The 19,524-nt window shown below is 46.8% G+C and overlaps 2 protein-coding genes across 2 annotated transcripts in view; both read left to right on the top strand.

The window, feature by feature from the left end:
- LOC309564458 (uncharacterized protein) overlaps nt 1-19,524 on the top strand; it is a 1,566,033-nt gene that overhangs the window by 1,402,993 nt on the left and 143,516 nt on the right. The window contains exon 8 of the mRNA XM_082269088.1: nt 856-1,734. Coding sequence (XP_082125214.1) covers nt 856-1,734 — 879 coding nt within the window. The remainder of the gene's footprint in view (nt 1-855; nt 1,735-19,524) is intronic.
- The window catches only part of LOC309563992 (uncharacterized protein), a gene marked incomplete at both ends in the record, with an annotated part of 79,298 nt that continues 61,520 nt past the window's right edge, over nt 1,747-19,524 (top strand). Inside the window, 3 exons of the mRNA XM_082268620.1 lie at nt 1,747-1,887; nt 5,089-5,331; nt 5,636-5,905. Of these exons, the coding sequence (XP_082124746.1) occupies nt 1,747-1,887; nt 5,089-5,331; nt 5,636-5,905 (654 nt within the window). The remainder of the gene's footprint in view (nt 1,888-5,088; nt 5,332-5,635; nt 5,906-19,524) is intronic.

Here is a 19,524-nt window from a genome sequence, read left to right as displayed (position 1 = left end):
AGAAGCCTAGGCCTATGGTCACTTGTTCTATGGTAAAAGGTCTTCAAGTCTGAACTTTGACCCTCTTGTCTATCAAAGATCACATGACCCAGTGCCTAGGCTTGTGGCTGTGTAAAGAGCATGCCCCTCCCAGTCCCCATTGGTTCCTGCTCTTCTTACAAGGCTGTGTAAATGTAGAAGTGATCTGGGAGGAGGACCAAAGGTCCTTTTGACTGAAGAGGGGGGAGAGTCCCAGCTGGTTGGGACATCCACAGAGAACATCTGCTCACTCATATCTACCTGATCCAGATGGAATCTTGATGGAAGTGAACTAACCCTCTCAGATCTATTGATGATGTTTTTATATTTTTCCAGGACACGCCATGGAGAAACCCTCAAAGGATCGTCTCACTTTATCTCCAGGTTGTAAAATGGAAGATGAGGACATCACAGGAGATTGTGGAGGAGAAAAGACAATGAACACCACTATGGATGGTGGACTTCACAGTGTGGATAGACCATGGAATCCCTCTGTCTCTGAGCAACCTCGTACTGTGAGGGATTGTGCCGGAAATCAAGGAGAACAGAAATGTTCCTATCCTAATTGTGGGAAAATCTTTCGGTCTGAATTAGGACTTGCTGAACATCAGAGATTGCACGTGGGTGGAAAGCTTTTTTCCTGTCCTGTGTGCGGGAAATTTTTTTCAAGGAAGTTCAACCTTTCCCAGCATCAGAGATTACACACAGGTGAGAAGCCCTATCCCTGCCCTGAATGCGGGAAACGTTTTTCACAGAAGGCCCATCTTGACACACATCGGAGATATCACACGGGGGAGAAGCCGTATTCCTGCTCTGACTGCGGGAAATCTTTTGCAGAGACGTCCAGTCTTTCCATACATCGGAGATCCCACACGGGCGAGAAGCCGTATTCCTGCCCCGAGTGTGGAAAACGCTTTACCCAGAAATCGGAACTTGTAAGACATCAAAGACTTCACACCGGGGAGAAGCCGTATTCCTGTCCTGAGTGCGGAAAATGTTATATACAGAAATCAGAACTTGTAAGACATCAAAAATCTCACAGCGGGGAGAAGCCGTATTCCTGCCCTGAATGTGGGAAATGTTTTCCACTGAAGTCCTATCTTGACATCCATCAGAAGTCTCACACGGGGGAGAAGCCGTATTCCTGCGCCGAGTGCGGAAAAGGTTATATGATGAAAACGGGACTTGTTATACATCAGAGATCTCACACAGGGGAGAGGCCATTTTCCTGCCCTGAGTGCGGGAAATGTTATACACGGAAATCAGAACTTGTTATACATCAGAGATCCCACACAGGGGAGAGGCCATTTTCCTGCCCTGAGTGCGGAAAATGTTATACACGGAAAACAGATCTTGCTAAACATCAGAGCTCTCACACCGGCGAGAAGCCGTATTCCTGCACTGAGTGCGGGAGATGTTTTTCAAAGAAGTCCAATCTTTACATACATCAGAAGTCCCACACGGGAGAGAAGCCGTATTCCTGCTCTGAGTGCGGAAAATGTTACACGCGCAAATCAGTCCTTGTTGTACATCAAAGATCTCACACGGGGGATAAGCCATATTCCTGCTCCGAGTGTGGGAAATGTTGTTCAAAAAAATCAGACCTTGTTAGACATCAGAGATCGCACACGGGGGAGAAGCCGTTTTCCTGCCCTGAGTGCGGAAAATGTTTTTCGCAGAAGTCCATTCTTTCCACACATCTGAGATCTCACACTGGTGAGAAGCCGTATGTCTGTCCGGAGTGCGGGAAATGTTATACGCATAACTCAGACCTTGTTAGACATCAAATGTCTCACACGGGGGAAGCTGTTTTCCTGCCCTGAGTGCGGGAAGTGTTATATGCACAAGTCAGCAAAGATCCCCAGATGGGTAGGAAAACCATAGCAAGGGAAAGAGCGGGCCGGGTGAAGAATATAAATAAAGAGAAACTTTGTACTTTGCTACATCTGTCAAGTTTGTCCTTCATAACTGAGGTCAGCGGGATGCAAGCTAGAGCTGCACGATTAATCGTCAAAAGATCCAGATCTCGATTGGACCCCCACACGATCTTAATCCGGCATTTCCATGATGTAAAAAAAAAAGTAGCCGGAAATGTTTATCAACAACATTGCTCGAGAGAAAGATAAAAGAAACATTGTATCTTTCTGTTTAATCATTTACTGATCGAAAGGGATGAACTTTAGTCTTCAAATTAAGTCAGTTTCAAGCAACCTTGTCAAGAAAAAAAAAAATCTATGTATATACAGTATCTCACAAAAGTAAGTACACCCCTCACATTGTAAATATTTTATTCTATCTTTTCATGTGACAACACTGAAGAAATGAAACTTTGCTACAATGTAAAGTAGTGAGTGTACAGCTTGTATAACAGTGTAAATTTGCTGTCCCCTCAAAATAACTCAACACACAGCCATTAATGTCTAAACCGCTGGCAACAAAAGTCAGTACACCCCTAAGTGAAAATGTCCAAATTGGGCCCAAAGTGTCAATATTTTGTGTGGCCACCATTATTTTCCAGCACTGCCTTAACCCTCATGGGCATGGAGTTCACCAGAGCTTCACAGGTTGCCACTGGAGTCCTCTTCCACTCCTCCGTGACAACATCACAGAGCTGGTGGATGTTAGAGACCTTGCGCTCCTCCACCTTCTGTTTGAGGATGTCCCACAGATGCTCAATAGGGTTTAGGTCTGGAGACATGCTTGGCCAGTCCATCACCTTTATCCTCAGCTTCTTTAGCAAGGCAGTGGTCATCTTGGAGGTGGACTTGGGGTCGTTGTCATGTTGGAATACTGCCTGGCGGCCCAGTCTCTGAAGGGAGGGGATCATGCTCTGCTTCAGTATGTCACAGTACATGTTGGCATTCATGGTTCCCTCAATGATCTGTAGCTCCCCAGTGCCGGCAGCACTCATGCAGCCGCAGACCATGACACTCCCACCACCAGGCTTGACTGTAGGAAGACACACTTGTCTTTGTACTCCTCACCTGGTTGCCGCCACACACGCCTGACACCATCTGAACCAAATAAGTTTATCTTGGTCTCATCAGAGCACAGGAGATGGTTCCAGTAATCCATGTCCTTAGTCTGCTTGTCTTCAGAAAACTGTTTGTGGGCTTTCTTGTGCATCATCTTTAGAAGAGGCTTCCTATATATGTGTGTATGTGTATGTATGTGTATGTGTATATATATATCAGAAGAGGGAGGGGGCGGGCCCAACAGCAGCTCCGTGTCTGAATGGACACACACGGAGCTGCAACTCGGCTCGGGTACCCCTATAACAAGCTGCTTGCTGTGTGGGGGGCTCTCAACAGGAGGGAGGGGCCAGGAGCAGCAACGAGGGACCTGAGAAGAGGAGGACCTGGGCTGCCCTTTGTAAATCTATGTATAACGTGTTCTTTATTAAAAAAAAAAAAAATGAGACTTTACAATCACTTTAATTTACTCTAATCAGCCTTATTCTCCTCCCATTTAATTATTATTTTCCTGCAGATTTTTTTTTTTTTTAAATTAGATTTTGCAATCTCTTTAATTTTTCTCTAATCAGCCTTATTCTTCTCCATTTAATTATTATTATTTCCCTGCTGTTTTTTTTTTTTTATTTATATTAACTATTGATAATTTAAAACTTTTTTTTTTTTTTGCTTTGTTCATTATTATTATTTTTACATATTTTTAATTTACTCTAATCAGCCTTATTCTCCTCCATTTAAATATTATTTTCCTGCTGCTTTTTTTTTTAATTTATATTAACTATTGATAATTGAAACTTTTTTTTTTTTTTTTTTACTTTGTTCATTATTATTTTTACACATTTTAACATATAATTACGCGTTTCACATTGAAAAAAGCACATAAAAAAAATGTATTTTTTATTTGTAAAATAACTTTTCAATGCTGTTGTACTATTGCTGATAGCTGAAGGGTAAACAAAAAAAGTTGCTATAGGTATTTGTAATTGGTATCGGCAAATATTAAAAAAAAAAAAAAAAATTTAAAAAAAGACACTAATATAACTTAATGGTAATTTTTTTTTATTTATTTATTTACACATTACATAATAATTTTTCACTACATTTCTTTAAATTTGATTGACTTAAGGAGAATTCTGTCTTATTTTATTGCCATCTTGTTTGATAACCTGATGTTCAGGGGTTGTAAATCTTTCAAATAAAGAAGTTCTTCAGAATCATGAGAGAGATTGTGATCTTTAGTCTAAGCAAAGAACAAATCGGGATTCTCATTTTTTCCAGAATTGTGCAGCTCTAATACAAGCGTAGAAATGTACTCACCTACGTAAGTAAAGAAACTCGTTCCAATAAACCCACTTCCACCATAACGCCTCTTCCTTCACCAGAACCGTAGCAGTAAGATCTTCCATCAGTTTAATATCATTCATCTAAGCATCAACGTTGGAGGTTTCCACCAACGCCAAAGTGCAGATTTTCGCAACCTTCACCAGGGTGCTTATTAATGAACATTTGTATGTTTTTCTCTGCATCGGTTTGTGATGAAGAAGAACGCGGGGCCTTGTGAGATGGTAAAATCCAGGAATTTTTGGGTTATTGTGTTAAATACTGCCCAGAATGTCGTGGACATGTCTGATAAGAAGGATAATCCATAGCACGTGATCTGTCATAACTTTTGATGAGCATACCTACTCTTCATGGAGCCTGGACAGGATCCTTAGTGACCTCCAGTAGTGGACATCATTTTTAACATACTCATTTTTTGGAGGAATAACATATGGATAGTCTCGCGGATGTACTCATTTGCCCCCACTGCAGTTCCTTGAGGGAATCCTTTTTAGGTTTATGTTCTAAGGTATTGAATCTTTCGATAGAAACATTCAGTGTTGCTAGAGGAAGTAGAATATATCTCCAAAACGTTCTGCGTAAAAACGTCTGCTATCCACTCCACCTGAGAAATCCTTTATACGGAGTATAACCTCTATTAAGATTTACATATGTGTAGACTGGTGGCCTACTCTTGGTTAGTCAGTCTACCTGGCTGCCCAGGTTGGGCGGAAAGGGTTAAATAATCCTTGTACCATTTTCCCTTGTGTGTTCGCAGGTTTTCTTCTGGGGTCCTGCCTCCCTCCTGTGTGATCTAAATGGAAGAGGCTGGATCCCAGGGCGGACCAAGAATGGGAGTGCAGAGCCCAGAAAAGGTTCAGGATGCACATACGGAGACTCTGAATTATGTCCCAAGAAGCCAGTTGGAAAGCCGACCCGTCAGAATACTCCCAAGAACATGAACTCTGTTGAAGCTCTGAATTATGTTTTCCCCCATAACGCCTCTTCCTTTACCATAACTGTAAGATCTTCCATCAGTTTAATACCATTCATCCAAGCATCAACATTGGAGGTTTCCACCAACACCAAAGTGATCTAAACGGAAGAGGCTGGATTCTAGGGCGAACCAAGAACGGAAGTGTGGAGCCCAAAACAGGCTCAGGATGCACATACGGAGACACTGAATTATGTCCCAAGAAGCCCGTTGGAAAGCCGACCCGTCAGAATACTCCCAAGAACATGAACTCTGTTGAAGCTCTGAATTATGTTTTCGACCATAACGCCTCTTCCTTTACCATAACTGTAGCTGTAAGATCTTCCATCAGTTTAATATCATTCATCTAAGCATCAACATTGGAGGTTTCCACCAACACCAAAGTGATCTAAATGGAAGAGACTGGATCCTAGGGGGGACCAAGAATGGGAGTGTGGAGCCCAGAACAGGCTCAGGATGCACATATGGAGACTTTGAATTATGTCCCAAGAAGCCCATTGACAAGCCGACCCATCAGAATACTTCTAAGGACATGAACTCTGTTGAAGCTCTGAACTATGTTTTCCCCCATAATGCCTTTTCATTTACCATAACTGTAGCTGTAAGATCTTCCATCAGTTTAATATCATTCATCCAAGCATCACCGACACCAAAATTCCAGAATGCAGATCTTCGCAGCGTTCACCAGGGTGCTTATTAATGAACATCTGTATGTTTTTCTTGGTATTCTGTTGTGATGAAGAAGAACACGGGGCCTTGCGAGACAGTAAAATCCCAGAATTTTTGGGTTATTGCATTAACCCCTGCCCAGAACTCCCAGAGTCGTGGACATGTTCTGATAAGACAAGAGCCTAATCTATAGCACCTGATCTGCGAAGATCTACATTCCGTCAGTTTGGCGTTGGTGGAAACCTCCAATGTTGATGGTTGGATGAATGATATTAAACTGATGGAAGATCTTATTGCTAGTTATGGTAAAGGAAGAGGTGTTATGGCAGAAAACCTAGTTCAGTGCTTCAACAGAGTTCATGTTCTTGGGAGCATTCTGGCCGGTCGGCTTTCCAACGGGCTTCTTGGGACATAATTCAGAGTCTTCATGTGTACATCCCGAGCCTGTTCCAGGCTCCACAATCCATTTCTTGGTTCACCCTAGAATCCAGCCTCTTCCCTTTAAATCACATAGGAGAGAGGCAGGACCACAGTGGAAAACCTGTGAACTCACAAGGGAAAATGGCATCAATTAACCCTTTCCTCCCAACAGGGGCAGGCTGGCAACTTTTGGTCCAGGGGGCAAGTACAAACCAGAGGCCCATGGTGCAGCGACTCGGCCCATCTCCAACTTCCCGTCCTCCTCCTGACCCCCATTCTAGGCTGAAGCCCTGCTCCAGCTACTCTCTACTCACTGGCTGAATCCGAGTTCCCAACCTGGCCAGCAGGGGGTGGTTGGGGGGAGGTGGGACAGCTTGGTAGGGGAGGAGAGTCTCCAGTGGGGCATGGAACCGGCCTCTGCTCAGACAGTTTACACCATCTATGCTGGGAAGGGAGGCCTGTACTCTGTCCTTGTCTTCAACCCGCACTCAGTAGGTCAGTGGTGGAGACTTTTTACTTCTCCTCACCAGGAATCCTTTAGGCATGTCTGTGGCAGAAGCGGTGCAGCCTTTTTACAGGAAATCAGAGCGGCCCAGGGGGCAATTGCCCTCCTGCCCCCTGGCCAGTCCTCCCCTGCCTCCCAACCTGGGCAGCCAGGTAGACTGACTAACCAAGAGCAGGCAACCAGCCTACCCATGTAAATCCTAATAGATGTAGGTGCAGGCATCATCCTGGTATAACTACTGAAGCCCAAGGATGTACGGGTACGTCCTTGGGTGGGAAGGTTAAATTGGAAAAAAATACATTTAATATTTTTGTAATTCTGGAGGCTGTATGGGGCCCCATGATATCTAACAGCAGCCTTGCTACATTGACTGGAATTGACGGTATAGGATTGGATAGGCAGATGACTATATTTCATTGAATAGATGACCAAAGCCTTCGTTTTAAACTGTTATTTTAATATATTTTGAAAGAAGTTTCATAGATTTCATGTGATTATTTGTGGTTGTGAGTTTATTGATCCTATCAGAGATGTAAACACTTTGGAAGCCCCGTTACGATCTGGGCAGTACATCGAACAATTAAGCCCCGTACACACGATAAGAAATTCGGAAGGGAAATTTCGTCCGACGACCGATCTGCCGATTTTCGGATTGCTAGTACGGTGCTTTCGACAGCCGACTCCGACTTTTTAGGCTGACAAAATCCTGATGTGCAGGCTGTATAATTTTTGTCCTCCGTCAACACAACGTCCGATTTTCGTCTCATTAGTACAGATTTCGACGGAAAAAAATCTAGGCATGCTCAGAGACGAAAGAACACATACAAAGCAATCCAACACATGACGTCACTTTTGAAGTAGAATTCTGTCGTACGGGAAAATTCGTATGAAAATAACCTCTTCACTTTCCACATCAGACTAGCATGCCACAAAAAAACGGACGACAGATCGTTCGATAATCTGATAGTGTGTACGGGGCTTTAATGAGCAAGATCTACAGACTCTGGAGACCCAAGTTGTCATGTCTCTGAGGCAAAGGAGAAAGGAGGTTCTGACAAATTTAATTGAATGCTATAAGACCACAGTGACTTCCATCTCCAAGGCTTGTGTCTGTGATGGGGAATTTTGAGGAGGAAGCCTCAAGTGATAAAGTCCGAGACTTTGCAGTTGATGGCTGGAAGAGCAGGATTAATAGCGATGATCTTCATGGTTCCTGCAGTCTCAGGTCCTGTGAGTTATCTTCCCTTGGTCGTTATACAGAAGAAAAAACATGGACTTTTTAGGCACCAATCATAAAAATCTAAAAAAATCCATAAAAACACGTATATTGTCAGACTACTATATTTAGTGTTTGACCAACCCAATTCTAACAGCTGGACAAGGGCCAGCTGGTAAGCCAGAACCCTATAGCGATTCCCAGCAGAATTGGAGTAGGTCAGCGTGAGAGTGTCTGTGGGATTGTTTGACCATTCTTTCAGAAGCGCATTTGTGGGGTCAGGCACTGATGTGGACAAGAAGGCCTGGCTCACAGTCTGCGCTCTAATTCATCCCAAAGGTGTTCTATCGGGTTGAGGTCAGGACTCCCGTTAACATCTGTAGCACCCTTCTAGTTAGGTGCTAGGTTCAAAAGCATTTTTATGCTCCTTCTGCTTATCAGGGGAGCCTGATCTATTAGGTTGCCTGTTGCATGTGTGATTCACTGGGTCTGAGGGAGTGTCCCCACTGTATCCAATAGGGGAGCCTGTTGGACAGTGGAGGAAACCCTGTCAGTGACACGTTGGCTTTTGTGGGAGTCCCAGTAGGAGGGCACTCTTGCAGTGCATCCTGGGATTGCTGATAAAAGCTGAGGGGACATGTGACAGGACATCTTTGGCGGGTAGCAGAGTCCCAGGAGGAGGCTGATGGCCATCTCTCCTCCTGTTGCATGTGGCAAGTGGTCTTAGGCGGTAGGCCTAGTGAACCAAGTGGGGAGCTGGACTGCAGAGGATCCTGTAAAGCTGACAGTGGAGCTGCTGGCAGAGTCTTCTGGGAAAAACAGTGTCTGTGAGTACCAAGGGACTTGCCAAAGGGTCTGCCCAGGAAGGGGGATCACTCCAGTTAAGTCAGAGGATAAAGGGTCAGCTCAAACAGTGTGTCAGAGTAAAGGGGGTGTCGTGTAGAACCCTGAAGAGTATGGAATTTTGGTGAAACTGCACCCTTTTTTTGGCATGGGTTCCAACCTAAAATTCCTACCAGGCCTGAATATCAGGTAAACCCCCATACCGGGTTCTGTGCTCCCCCATTACCATTTATTGTATACCCTCATCTAGAATACAGGTCCAACAAACACTATATTACCAAACTTTACACCCACATGAACTTTAATGGCATCCCAGTCCGTAGGGTTCAATATTGAGTTGGCCCACCCTTTGCAGCTATAACAGCTTCAACTCTTCTGGGAAGGCTGTCCACAAGGTTTAGGAAAGTGTCTATGGGAATGTTTCACCATTCTTTAAGAAGCGCATTTGTGGGGTCAGGCACTTATGTGGACGAGAAGGCCTGGCTCGCAGTTTCCGCTCTAATTCATCCCAAAGGTGTTCTATCGGGTTGAGGTCAGGACCCTGTGTAGGCCAGTCAAGTTCTTCCACCCCAAACTCGCTCCTCCAGAATGGCACATCAATACGTGCCATTGCCAGAAGGTTTGCTATGTCTCCCAGCACAGTCAGAAGAGCATAGGGAGATTCCAGGAGACAGGCAGCTACTCTAGGAGAGCTGGACAGGGCCGTAGAAGGTCCTTAACCCATCAGCAGGACCGGTATCTGCTCCTTTGTGCAAGGAGTTACAGAATGAGCACTGCCAGAGCCCTACAAAATGACCTCCAGCAGGACACTGGTGTGAATGTCTCTGACCAAACAATCAGAAACAGACTTCATGAGGGTGGTCTGAGGGCCCGACATCCTCTAATGGGCCCTGTGCTCACTGTCCGGCACCGTGGAGCTCGATTGGCATATTGAACAGAATTGGCAGGTCCTTGACTGGCACCCTGTGCTATTCACAGATGAGAGGAGGTTCACCCTGAGTACATGTGACAGACGTGAAAGGGTCTGGAGAAGCTGTGGAGAACGTTATGCTGCTTGTAAAATTGTTCAGCATGACCGGTTGGGTGGTGGGTCAGTGATGGTCTGCGGAGGCAAATCCATGGAGGGACACACAGACCTCTACAGGCTAGACAATGGCACCCTGACTGCCATTAGGTATCAGAATGAAATCTTTGGACCCATTGTCAGACCCTATGCTGGTGCAGTGGGTCCTGGGTTCCTCCTGATGCACAACAATGCCCAGCCTGCGGTGAGAGTATGCAGCCAGTTCCTGGAGGATGAAGGAATTGATACCATTGAATGGCTCCCACACTCACCTGACCTAAATTCAATAGAACACCTCTGGGACATTCTGTTTCAGTCCATTCCACGCTACCAGGTTGCACCTCAGTCTGTTCAGGAGCTTAGTGATGCCCTGGTCCAGATCTGGGAGGAAATACCCCAGGACACCATCCGTTGTCTCATTAGGAGAATGCCCCGACGTTGCCAGGCATGCATACAAGCACATGGGGAGCCATACAAAATACTGAGGACCATTCTGAGGTCCTGCAATAACATTTCAGCTAAATGGACATCATGTTTTCATTTTGATTTTCAGGGTGTCTTTGAATTCAGCCCTCTGTAGGGTTATAATTTTCATTTCCATCAAACGATGTGGCATCCTTTCCTTCCTAACACATTACCTAGTCCATACCAGTATAGATTCAAACACATTACCCAGTCCATACCAGTATAGATCCAAACACATGACCCAGTCCATACCAGTATAGATCCTAACACATTACAATGGAATGGTTTACATCAAAGCATATTCATGTGTTAGAATGGCCCAGTCACAGTCCAGACCTAAATCCCATTGAGAATCTGTGGCAAGACTTGAAAATTGCTGTTCACAGACGCTCTCCATCCAATCTGACAGAGCTTGAGATATTCTGCAAAGAAGAATGGGCAGAAATGTCCTCTCTAGATGTGCAAAGCTGGTAGAGACATCCCCAAATAGACTTGCAGCTGTAATTGCAGGGAAAGGCGGTTCTACAACGTATTGATTCCGGGGGGTGAATACAAATGCAACCACACTTTTCACAGATTTATTTGTATCATTTATCATTTTCCTTCCACTTCACAATTCTGTGCCACTTTGTGTCGGTCTATCGCATAAAATCCCAATAAAATACATTTACATTTTTCGGATGTAACATGAGAAAAAGTGGGAAATTTCAGGGGGTGTGAATACTTTTTCAAGACACTGTATGAACCATTATACATGAACCACCTGTGACCAATGCTCATTGCCGAAACGCGTTAGCCACTCTGTCTATATTACTCACGGAGGTGTGATAATAAAGAATTGGAAGGCTTACAGAGTTGCCGGCTGTCCTTTGGCTTGGCACTGTATGAACCCTCATACATGAACCACCTGTGACCAAGGCTCATCGCCGAAACGCGTTAGCCTCATCGCCGAAACGCCTTAACCACCCTGTCTATTTTACTAACGGAGGTGTAATAATAAAGAATTGGAAGGTTTACAGAGTTTCTGGCTGTCCTTTGGCTTGGCACTGTATGAACCATCTAATGCCTATCTTAGATCTTAGAATGGTGTGTGGCTATCTGGGCACAACCCGCAACCTCTCGATTTACCCCCTCCCCCCCCTTTTTTTTTCTTCCCACTATTTTCTCCCCCTATTCACCCCTCTCCTCTTTTTTATAATCTTTTTTTTAAGACCAAAAATTGCAGCACGTTGTCACGGCCGACCATTGTATTCAGTCATTGTTAGACTGTATTTTGTCAGACGTTTCGTAATCTTTATTGGCTTCACATGCCAAGCCCTTCCCAGTCCTATTTTCAGGTACTGTTAGACTTTGGTATTTACAATGAATGTTATTACCCGGATGACTGTATTGTTTCTCGGCACACCAGCTGCTTGCCGTTTACTTTTAATTGTCGTCTTTTGTGCATCTTTAACCTCTTGCCGTCCGCAGATATACTGCGGCAGGCTTGCTCGGCTGTGCGAACCGACGTATGGATACTGTAAGAGATGTTCAGTTGGACCCAAACAGGCGTCGGCGCACATGCCCAGGCACATTAGTGTGTTCACAGGAAGAAATGTGCGAACGTGCGCACGCATTGGCGCCAAACAGCCTATTTAAGCTGAGCAGTGACAGGAGCACATTGCTGAGTGGTCTTTCAGCTTGTTCTTCTTCACCTGTGCCCTGACCTGCTTCTGGTTTACCTGTGCTCAGGGCTGCTGTTATAAATCATGGGGCCCTCTTTTGACCCACCCTTGACCCCTCCCCTGTCCCGGCTTTGAACATGTAATGGAATGAGACATGAAAGGTCCTCTTCATGGAGAGATCTGGGGTCTACTAGACCCCCAGACCATTTCTCACTGGGAATCCACAAAATGCTTCGTTTGAATTACCATCTGATGAAGTCAAGGATTATGATTGACTGAAGACAGAGATCCTTGCCTGCCTTGGGGTGACTACTGCTACGGGCCAAAGGCTACGCCGCTGGAGATACTGCTCAAAATGCCCACCCAGATGCATGATCTGGTTTGGTTGGTTAAGAAATGGCTGCAGCCAGAGGCATGGACTGGTCCTCAGATGGTGAAGCGAGTCATTTTGGACCAGTACTTGAGGTCCCTGTCAAATGGCCTACAATGCTGTTAGGGAAAGGAAGTCCTAAAAGTCTCACATCACAGCAAAACCCTGTAAGGAGGTGTATGACAGCCTTTTCCTGGGCTCCAACCAGGCCACGCTCCCAATTCATTTCACTCTGCCCCCAGAGCTTAATCATGGGGCCCCTTACTCATTCACATGAGGGGGGGGGGGCTGGGATCTGGGGGAATCCAGATTCTGATAAGGCCCCTGTCCAGATTCTGATAAGCCCCCTGTCCGCAGACCCCCACAACTACCAGCCAGGGTTGTGGGGAAGAGGCCCTTGTCCCTATCAACATGGGGATAAGGTACTTTGGGGAGGGGGCAGAGCCCGCCCTGCCCCTAAACACTCCCCCATGTTGAGGGCATAAGGCCTGGTATGGTTCAGGAGGAGGGGGGGGCGCTCACTTGTCCCCCCCCCTTTCCTGGCCTGCTAGGCTGCACTTTATATTCGGACCAAAACAAATTGCACATGTTTAGGGAATACCCATTGGTGCCAGTGACAATATCCAGAGCGTGTGGTGTGGCACAGTTACTGAAGAGGTTGGGGTGGTACCCAGCTTGATCCATGATATCGTAGTGGGGTGAACTATCCTCTCTTTGTGGAACTTTGGGACAGAGGACTGCCTGCACAGGGTGACTATTCTGTTATCTTTGAAGGGCTGGACATTTTGACTACTGAAAATGCCGTGGTAGAAAGACCATCTGTGGTAGGCAGACTACAGACAAAGTAGACCCCTGAGAGGGGGGACCTCCTACTATACAGGTCATGGTTGGGAAGGATGAAGAAAAAACTTCCCTTGTCTAGGTGGTGGCTGAGGAGGAGGAGGGGGAAGGTTCCTCTAAGCCTGGGCATTCTGACCTGGAATTGTCACAGGATGCATTTGCTGCCCCCCAAATGCGGAACCCCATATTAACAAATAGCAGAGGACAGTATACAGTGATTTGTGGGGTATCACAAGTGTCTGAGGCTAAAAAAGGTTTCCACGCTTTGCTGTCAATAGTGGTTTGGTATACCAAGTCACCAAAGTCCAGGGTGAGGTGGTCGAGCAGTTATTGGTCCCCCTGCCTATTAGATGCATAGTACTCAACTGGCTCACAGTGATGCACTGGGAGGACACCTAGGGGCTGAGAAAGCAGAGGCACAGATAAAACACCGGGTTCTAAAGGCCGGTAGTTACTGCTGAGGTGAAAAGGTATTGTAATTCATGTGCCACTTGTCAACTTACTAATTCAGTGTCGCATTTTAGGAACCACTTGGTGCCTCTGTCTATTATCGAGGTACCATTTGATGGCATCGCGATGGATCTGATGGGCCCCTTGGTAAAATTGTCTTGAGGCCACCAATACATAGTGGTGGCACTTGATTATGCAACAAGGTATCCAAAGGTTGTCTCTCTAAGATAAAACCTCCTCCCAAGCGATTGCTCGAGAGCGGCTTAACATGTTCTCAAGGACTAGGTTCCCTAAGGAGATCCTAATGGATTAAGACACACTGTTCATGTCAACTTCTCGGCCTTTTGGCTAAGATCAAGTGTAGTATCTGTTCTTATCAGTTGGTATGGACCTTGATGGTTAGTATCGGCAGGGGCTGAAATGAACCAGGGCGCTCCAGGCGAAACTGGGGGACTGGGAAGCAGGCACTGTCAGAGAAAGCCGGATGGGTCCATTGCCTTCTGATTTGAATGGTATCCGACCCTATCAGTTTGAAGGGAGCGGGAAAGCCGGTGTTGGCACTCACATCAGTTAGTACTGCTCCTGGATGTAATTGGTAAGGAATATGGATGGCGGTGGGAGGGCTTTTTCCTCCTGGGTTGAATCTGGCCTACAAGAGAGGGCCTTTTTCCCCAGTTGAAGGCAGGCTCTCCCTAAGCTGTCTACGTTCCAAGCCTCCTGGTAGGCAAGGACTACACTGGGTCTGGCCGGGGGCCGAGACCGAAAAAGCCCCTGGGGTGGCAGCCCAGGGGTGCCTTAATTCTCACTAGTGAGGGGCAGCTCGCCTTGAGTTTTTCGGCACCTTGGTCACTGCACCATTACACTTTTTCCGCACCTGCCTCTTGGGCCAGGCCTTTTGGCTTAGACCAGAGGAATTTTTTATTCTGGCCGGCAGGAAGGCCTGCCTTTGTACTTCACATTGGCACCTAAGCACTTCTCCACTTCCCTTCCCCCACCTTTTTGTTTGTGTGTGTTTTCTTTGTTGTGAGTCACTGCACTTTCACCTTTTTCTTCCTATGCACGACTTGGAGGGTGTGGGTCCCCGGGCCCAGCCTTGAAAGTCTTGGGAGGGGGTGGATATGGCTTTCTGGCTAAGTCTGCCCACTCTCATGGGGTCTCCCTTCGGGGGGAGCCCCACCTAGTACTTGGGGAGGGCTGTTCCGGCAGTCCCCCTGGAGATCGGGGTTTGCCTGGTTTCGGCCAGGCGAACCATTGGAAGTACCTTAGTCCCTGTCAGGAGTCTTGCACCCCGGGGGATCAAGGTCAGGGTCCAACCTCTTCGGAGGGGACGACCATCTCGCACACAGTGTGCATTTTTTGTGTTTCTCACGTTTGCGTGTGTGCACTTTTTTATGCACCTGGTGTTAGTCTTTGAGTGTGTTCACACACCACGGGCTTTAAGAAAAAAAAAAAAACACCGTTCATGTCAAAGTTGATGGCAGACCTGTGCAAGTTTTTCTAGATTAAACAATTGAATACTTCGGTCTATCAGCTGGAAACAGATGGACTGGTTGAAAGGTTCAATAAGACTCTAATATCTAGGCTCAAGAAGGTGATGCAAAAAGATGGAAAAGGGGAAAAGGTTGGGACTGCTTACTCGCTGCACTCCTGTTTGCTATCAGAAAGGTACCTCAAGCATGGATTTTCTCGGTTTGAGTTGGCGTAAAGGCAAAGATCTCGTGTGTTGCTTGACCTAGATAAAGAGACCGGGAAAGTGTATCTTCTAAACCAGGGATCTCCAAACTATGGGCCTGCTGTTGTGGAACTACATGTCTCATGAGGCATTGTAAAACTCTGACATTCACAGACATGATTAGGCAAAGGGCCGCCATCAGGGAAGTACCGCCCATACAGATGTAGTGGGCCCGGGCGTCCCGAGGGGCCCAGTCCGAAGAGATGCCCTTGGCTTCAAGTTGGCACCTCCTCTTTTGTTCCTTTCCTTCCCTACACTGACAACTAGTCCTGACTCCCACTGGTGCCACCCGCTGGACTGGCTCCTGACTCCCATCCTGCTGCTGGCCACCGCCTTTAAAATTATTGGTTGCTAGGACCGCCTGGCGTCCTAGCAGCCAATCATATGCATTCACAGGCTCCGCAGAGAAGGAGGATGTTACCTTGTGGTCAGGCCCGGTGGGGGGCCCAGGCCAAAAGCTGTGTAAGGGGCCCCAAAATTTCTGCCCTGATTAGGCATGATGGGAATTGTAGTTCCTGAACAACTAGAGGGCCATAGTTTGGAAGCCCCTGCTCTAAACATACAACGGTGGTAGAGCATATCACCCAAACGAGAGCATGAATTGCTAAGATGATGCCTCTGGTGAAAGATCATTTACAGAAAACCCAAGAAGCACAGAGAAGGGTGTACAACTGGTCCGCCAAGCTTAGACAGTTCCAGGTTGGAAAGTAAGTTCATGGCCAGGTGCCAGGGGCCATACGAGGTGGCAGAAAAGGTTGGCGAAGTAAGTTATAAAGTACACCAACCTAGGAAATGAAAAACTTCCCAAATCTACCATATGAACCTGTTAAAATCCTGGAAAGATCGAGAGCAGGTAGCTGCCCAATCTGAGGTAAAATCATAGCCTCCTGTAGTCCCATATACCAGCACCCTGTTCAAGCCACAAATTAGGGAAAAATATTTTTTGCAGAAGAATAGAGAGATTTTTTTCAGGGTTTGCCTGGCCTTACCAAAGTAATTGAGCAAGATATAATCACAGAACCTAATGTTATGGACTAAGTAAAACTCTATTGCAAGGTTTCTGTGATCATGAGCTCTTGTAGATTGCCAGGTTCCCCAGGGCGCTGAGTCTAAGCTTCTTCACCAGGGCCCCTGATGGTGGGGATTGACTTGCAGAAAGCTGGAACCAGGTTGAGGCCCCAAGGTACTCCCAACTGAAGATGCCAACTGACACTTGCGTGTGTGGAGTATAAACAACAGGAGACAAAAAGGAAATCCAGGAAATAAGCCAAGGCCAGGGCGGGCGGCAGGCAAGCACAAACAGTAGATGAAGCCAAGGTTGGTACACGGGAAGTCAGCCACTGAATACATGTAATAGTAAGTAGATACGTGCCATTCACTTTCATCCATCTGATGAATTTATGGTTATTCTGAGATTCGGATGTATCCGAATCTCCGAATTAAATAGTAACCAATAGTAATGAATTTAGTTGAAATCCATTAAAATTTGTTTTGTTTATTCGTTTTCTAATAAATTACAACTTTTCAGAACGATTAGAATGCGGATCGGTCGAAAAACAGTGTGAAGAATAGCTGGATGTTAAGCAGCGGGGAAGCCGGACGCCCGCGTCCTTAACAACCGATGACTCATCATCTGTCAGCGGGCTTCCCCACTGACAGATGAATGGAAAGAAAAGAATGTCCGGCAATAGAAGAATGTTAAAAAAACTGCATGGGGTCCCCCCCAAGTCAATACCAGGCCCTTCGGATCTAATATGGATTTTGAGGGGAACCTTAAAATTAAAAAAAAAAATGGTGTGGGGTCTCCCCCAAAATCAATACCAGAGGGGGTGAGCGAGCGCCCTCCTTAACCATACCAGGCCACATGCCCTCAAAAATACCCCTGTTCTGACTCTTTTAGACCATCACCATGCCTTCACCCTGAAGGCGGTCATCAAGAGACGTGTTAATACATCTACGCTTACAATTACTTTTTGCAAGCGTATTAAGCACTTATACTCTATTAACAAATATATTTGTCAAGGGGGTGGGAGGGAGGCTTCTGGGTTCCTGGATTCTGTTACCTTACCTTGCCTAGGCTATACATTTTCCACAAGCTCCACAGCTCTGGATTTTCCTGACGCTTCTGGCACCAGCACTAAGCGTCTCAAGCAACCAGCACGGACAATACACGCTTAAGTAGTTTGCCGTCCAGCTCTTCTGAAGCAGCTGGCAAATACAGTATGCACCTGAGCAGCCTGCTGTCCAGTTATTCTGAGTGTAGCACTGCCCCCTTGAGGACTGCCAGATTTCCCCCTGAGTTACCACTAGCAACCTTGACATGCACTGACTTTTCCTCTTTGGCTTGTTCAATAATCAGTCCAGGGGTATGTAGTTGTTTTTGAGTTTTATTATAAATTAGGGATGGGAGAAGGGAATAGTGGGATACTCCGAATTAACTATACTCAATATTGGAGGACTTCTATCTCTCGGTACAGCCTGGCTCTTAATCCTCCTTGCCACTGAGGTGAATTTAGATTTAGGTCTCTTTCCTAAGATGACTTGATGAACTAACGTTATCTTCAGGACCCTCTCCTCAGTATCCTCTTTCTTGACTGCTGACACCCGTCCACTGACTATCCTACTCTTGGGGTGGCCCCCCTCAGGTCAGCCCCCTCGACACGAGCCCCTGTACTCACAATACTGTTTTTCTAGGGTCTCCAGTGTCTCCCCCTCAGTCAGCTCTCCTGGACCTCTGGGTTCAGCTCCATTCCTCTGGCCCTCAGATGGCCTCCTGAGGCCACGTGCCACTGCTACAGATAAGGAGGCAGCCGCCACCCTCCCTCCGGGACTCTCCAGCCAAAGACCCCACAGCACATGTGCTCCTGGCTTTTATACAGTATCCCAGAATGCACCGAGGCAAACTACCCCTGCCAATCACCAGGACTGTATCAAAGCCTATGCATCCTTTTGTCAGGTTTCCTCCCACTGTCCACCATGCCTCCCTATTGGACCAATGTGAAACAATCTCTAGACATAATGGATCGCATACTGAGCACAATGAGCAGACCTCACTGACAGATTCTGCTCTTTGGTAGGCAGAAAGCAATATAGATTTGCCTGCAGCTCCTCTGATAGGCAGACAGAGCCAAAAACTATACTCTCTCACTATCACCTACCTAGGAGGGTGCTACACTCACCCCCCGCCAAACCGAGCCATGTCCTCACTAGCACCTACCTAGGAGGGTGCTACACTCACCCCCCGCCCAACCGAGCCATTTCCTTACTAGCACCTACCTAGGAGGGTGCTACACTCACCCCCCGCCAAACCGAGCCATGTCCTCACTAGCACCTACCTAGGAGGGTGCTACACTCACCCCCGCCCAACCGAGCCATGTCCTTACTAGCACCTACCTAGGAGGGTGCTACACTCACCCCCCCCCCCCGCCAAACCGAGCCATGTCCTCACTAGCACCTACCTAGGAGGGTGCTACACTCACCCCCCGCCCAACCGAGCCATTTCCTTACTAGCACCTACCTAGGAGGGTGCTACACTCACCCCCCGCCAAACCGAGCCATGTCCTCACTAGCACCTACCTAGGAGGGTGCTACACTCACCCCCGCCCAACCGAGCCATGTCCTTACTAGCACCTACCTAGGAGGGTGCTACACTCACCCCCCCCCCCGCCAAACCGAGCTATGTCCTCACTAGCACCTACCTAGGAGGGTGCTACATGAGCAACCGGAGAGGACATATGCAGTTAAGCAGCTGCTATTGGGTTCTCTTTTTTTTTTTTTTTCCTAATCCACTTTCAGTCCGTCGTAGGAGGGCAACCAATGAGGTGGCCGCAACCTACCCCAATACGTCTTACACCACTACTGAAGGGGTTAAAACCTACTGACAAGCCTCCATCTCTCTGCCCCCCCCCCCCCCCAAGGGCCTCATCCCTACAACCATGGCCAGGGGCTTATGGCAAATCTGGAAGCCCCTTAAACAACGAATT

The sequence above is a fragment of the Pelophylax lessonae genome (assembly GCF_965119305.1).
Source record: "Pelophylax lessonae genome assembly, chromosome: 9".
Taxonomy (NCBI): Eukaryota; Metazoa; Chordata; class Amphibia; order Anura; family Ranidae; genus Pelophylax; species Pelophylax lessonae.
The sequence above is the reverse complement of the archived record's forward strand: the minus strand, read 5'-3'. Positions and strand labels throughout refer to the sequence as shown.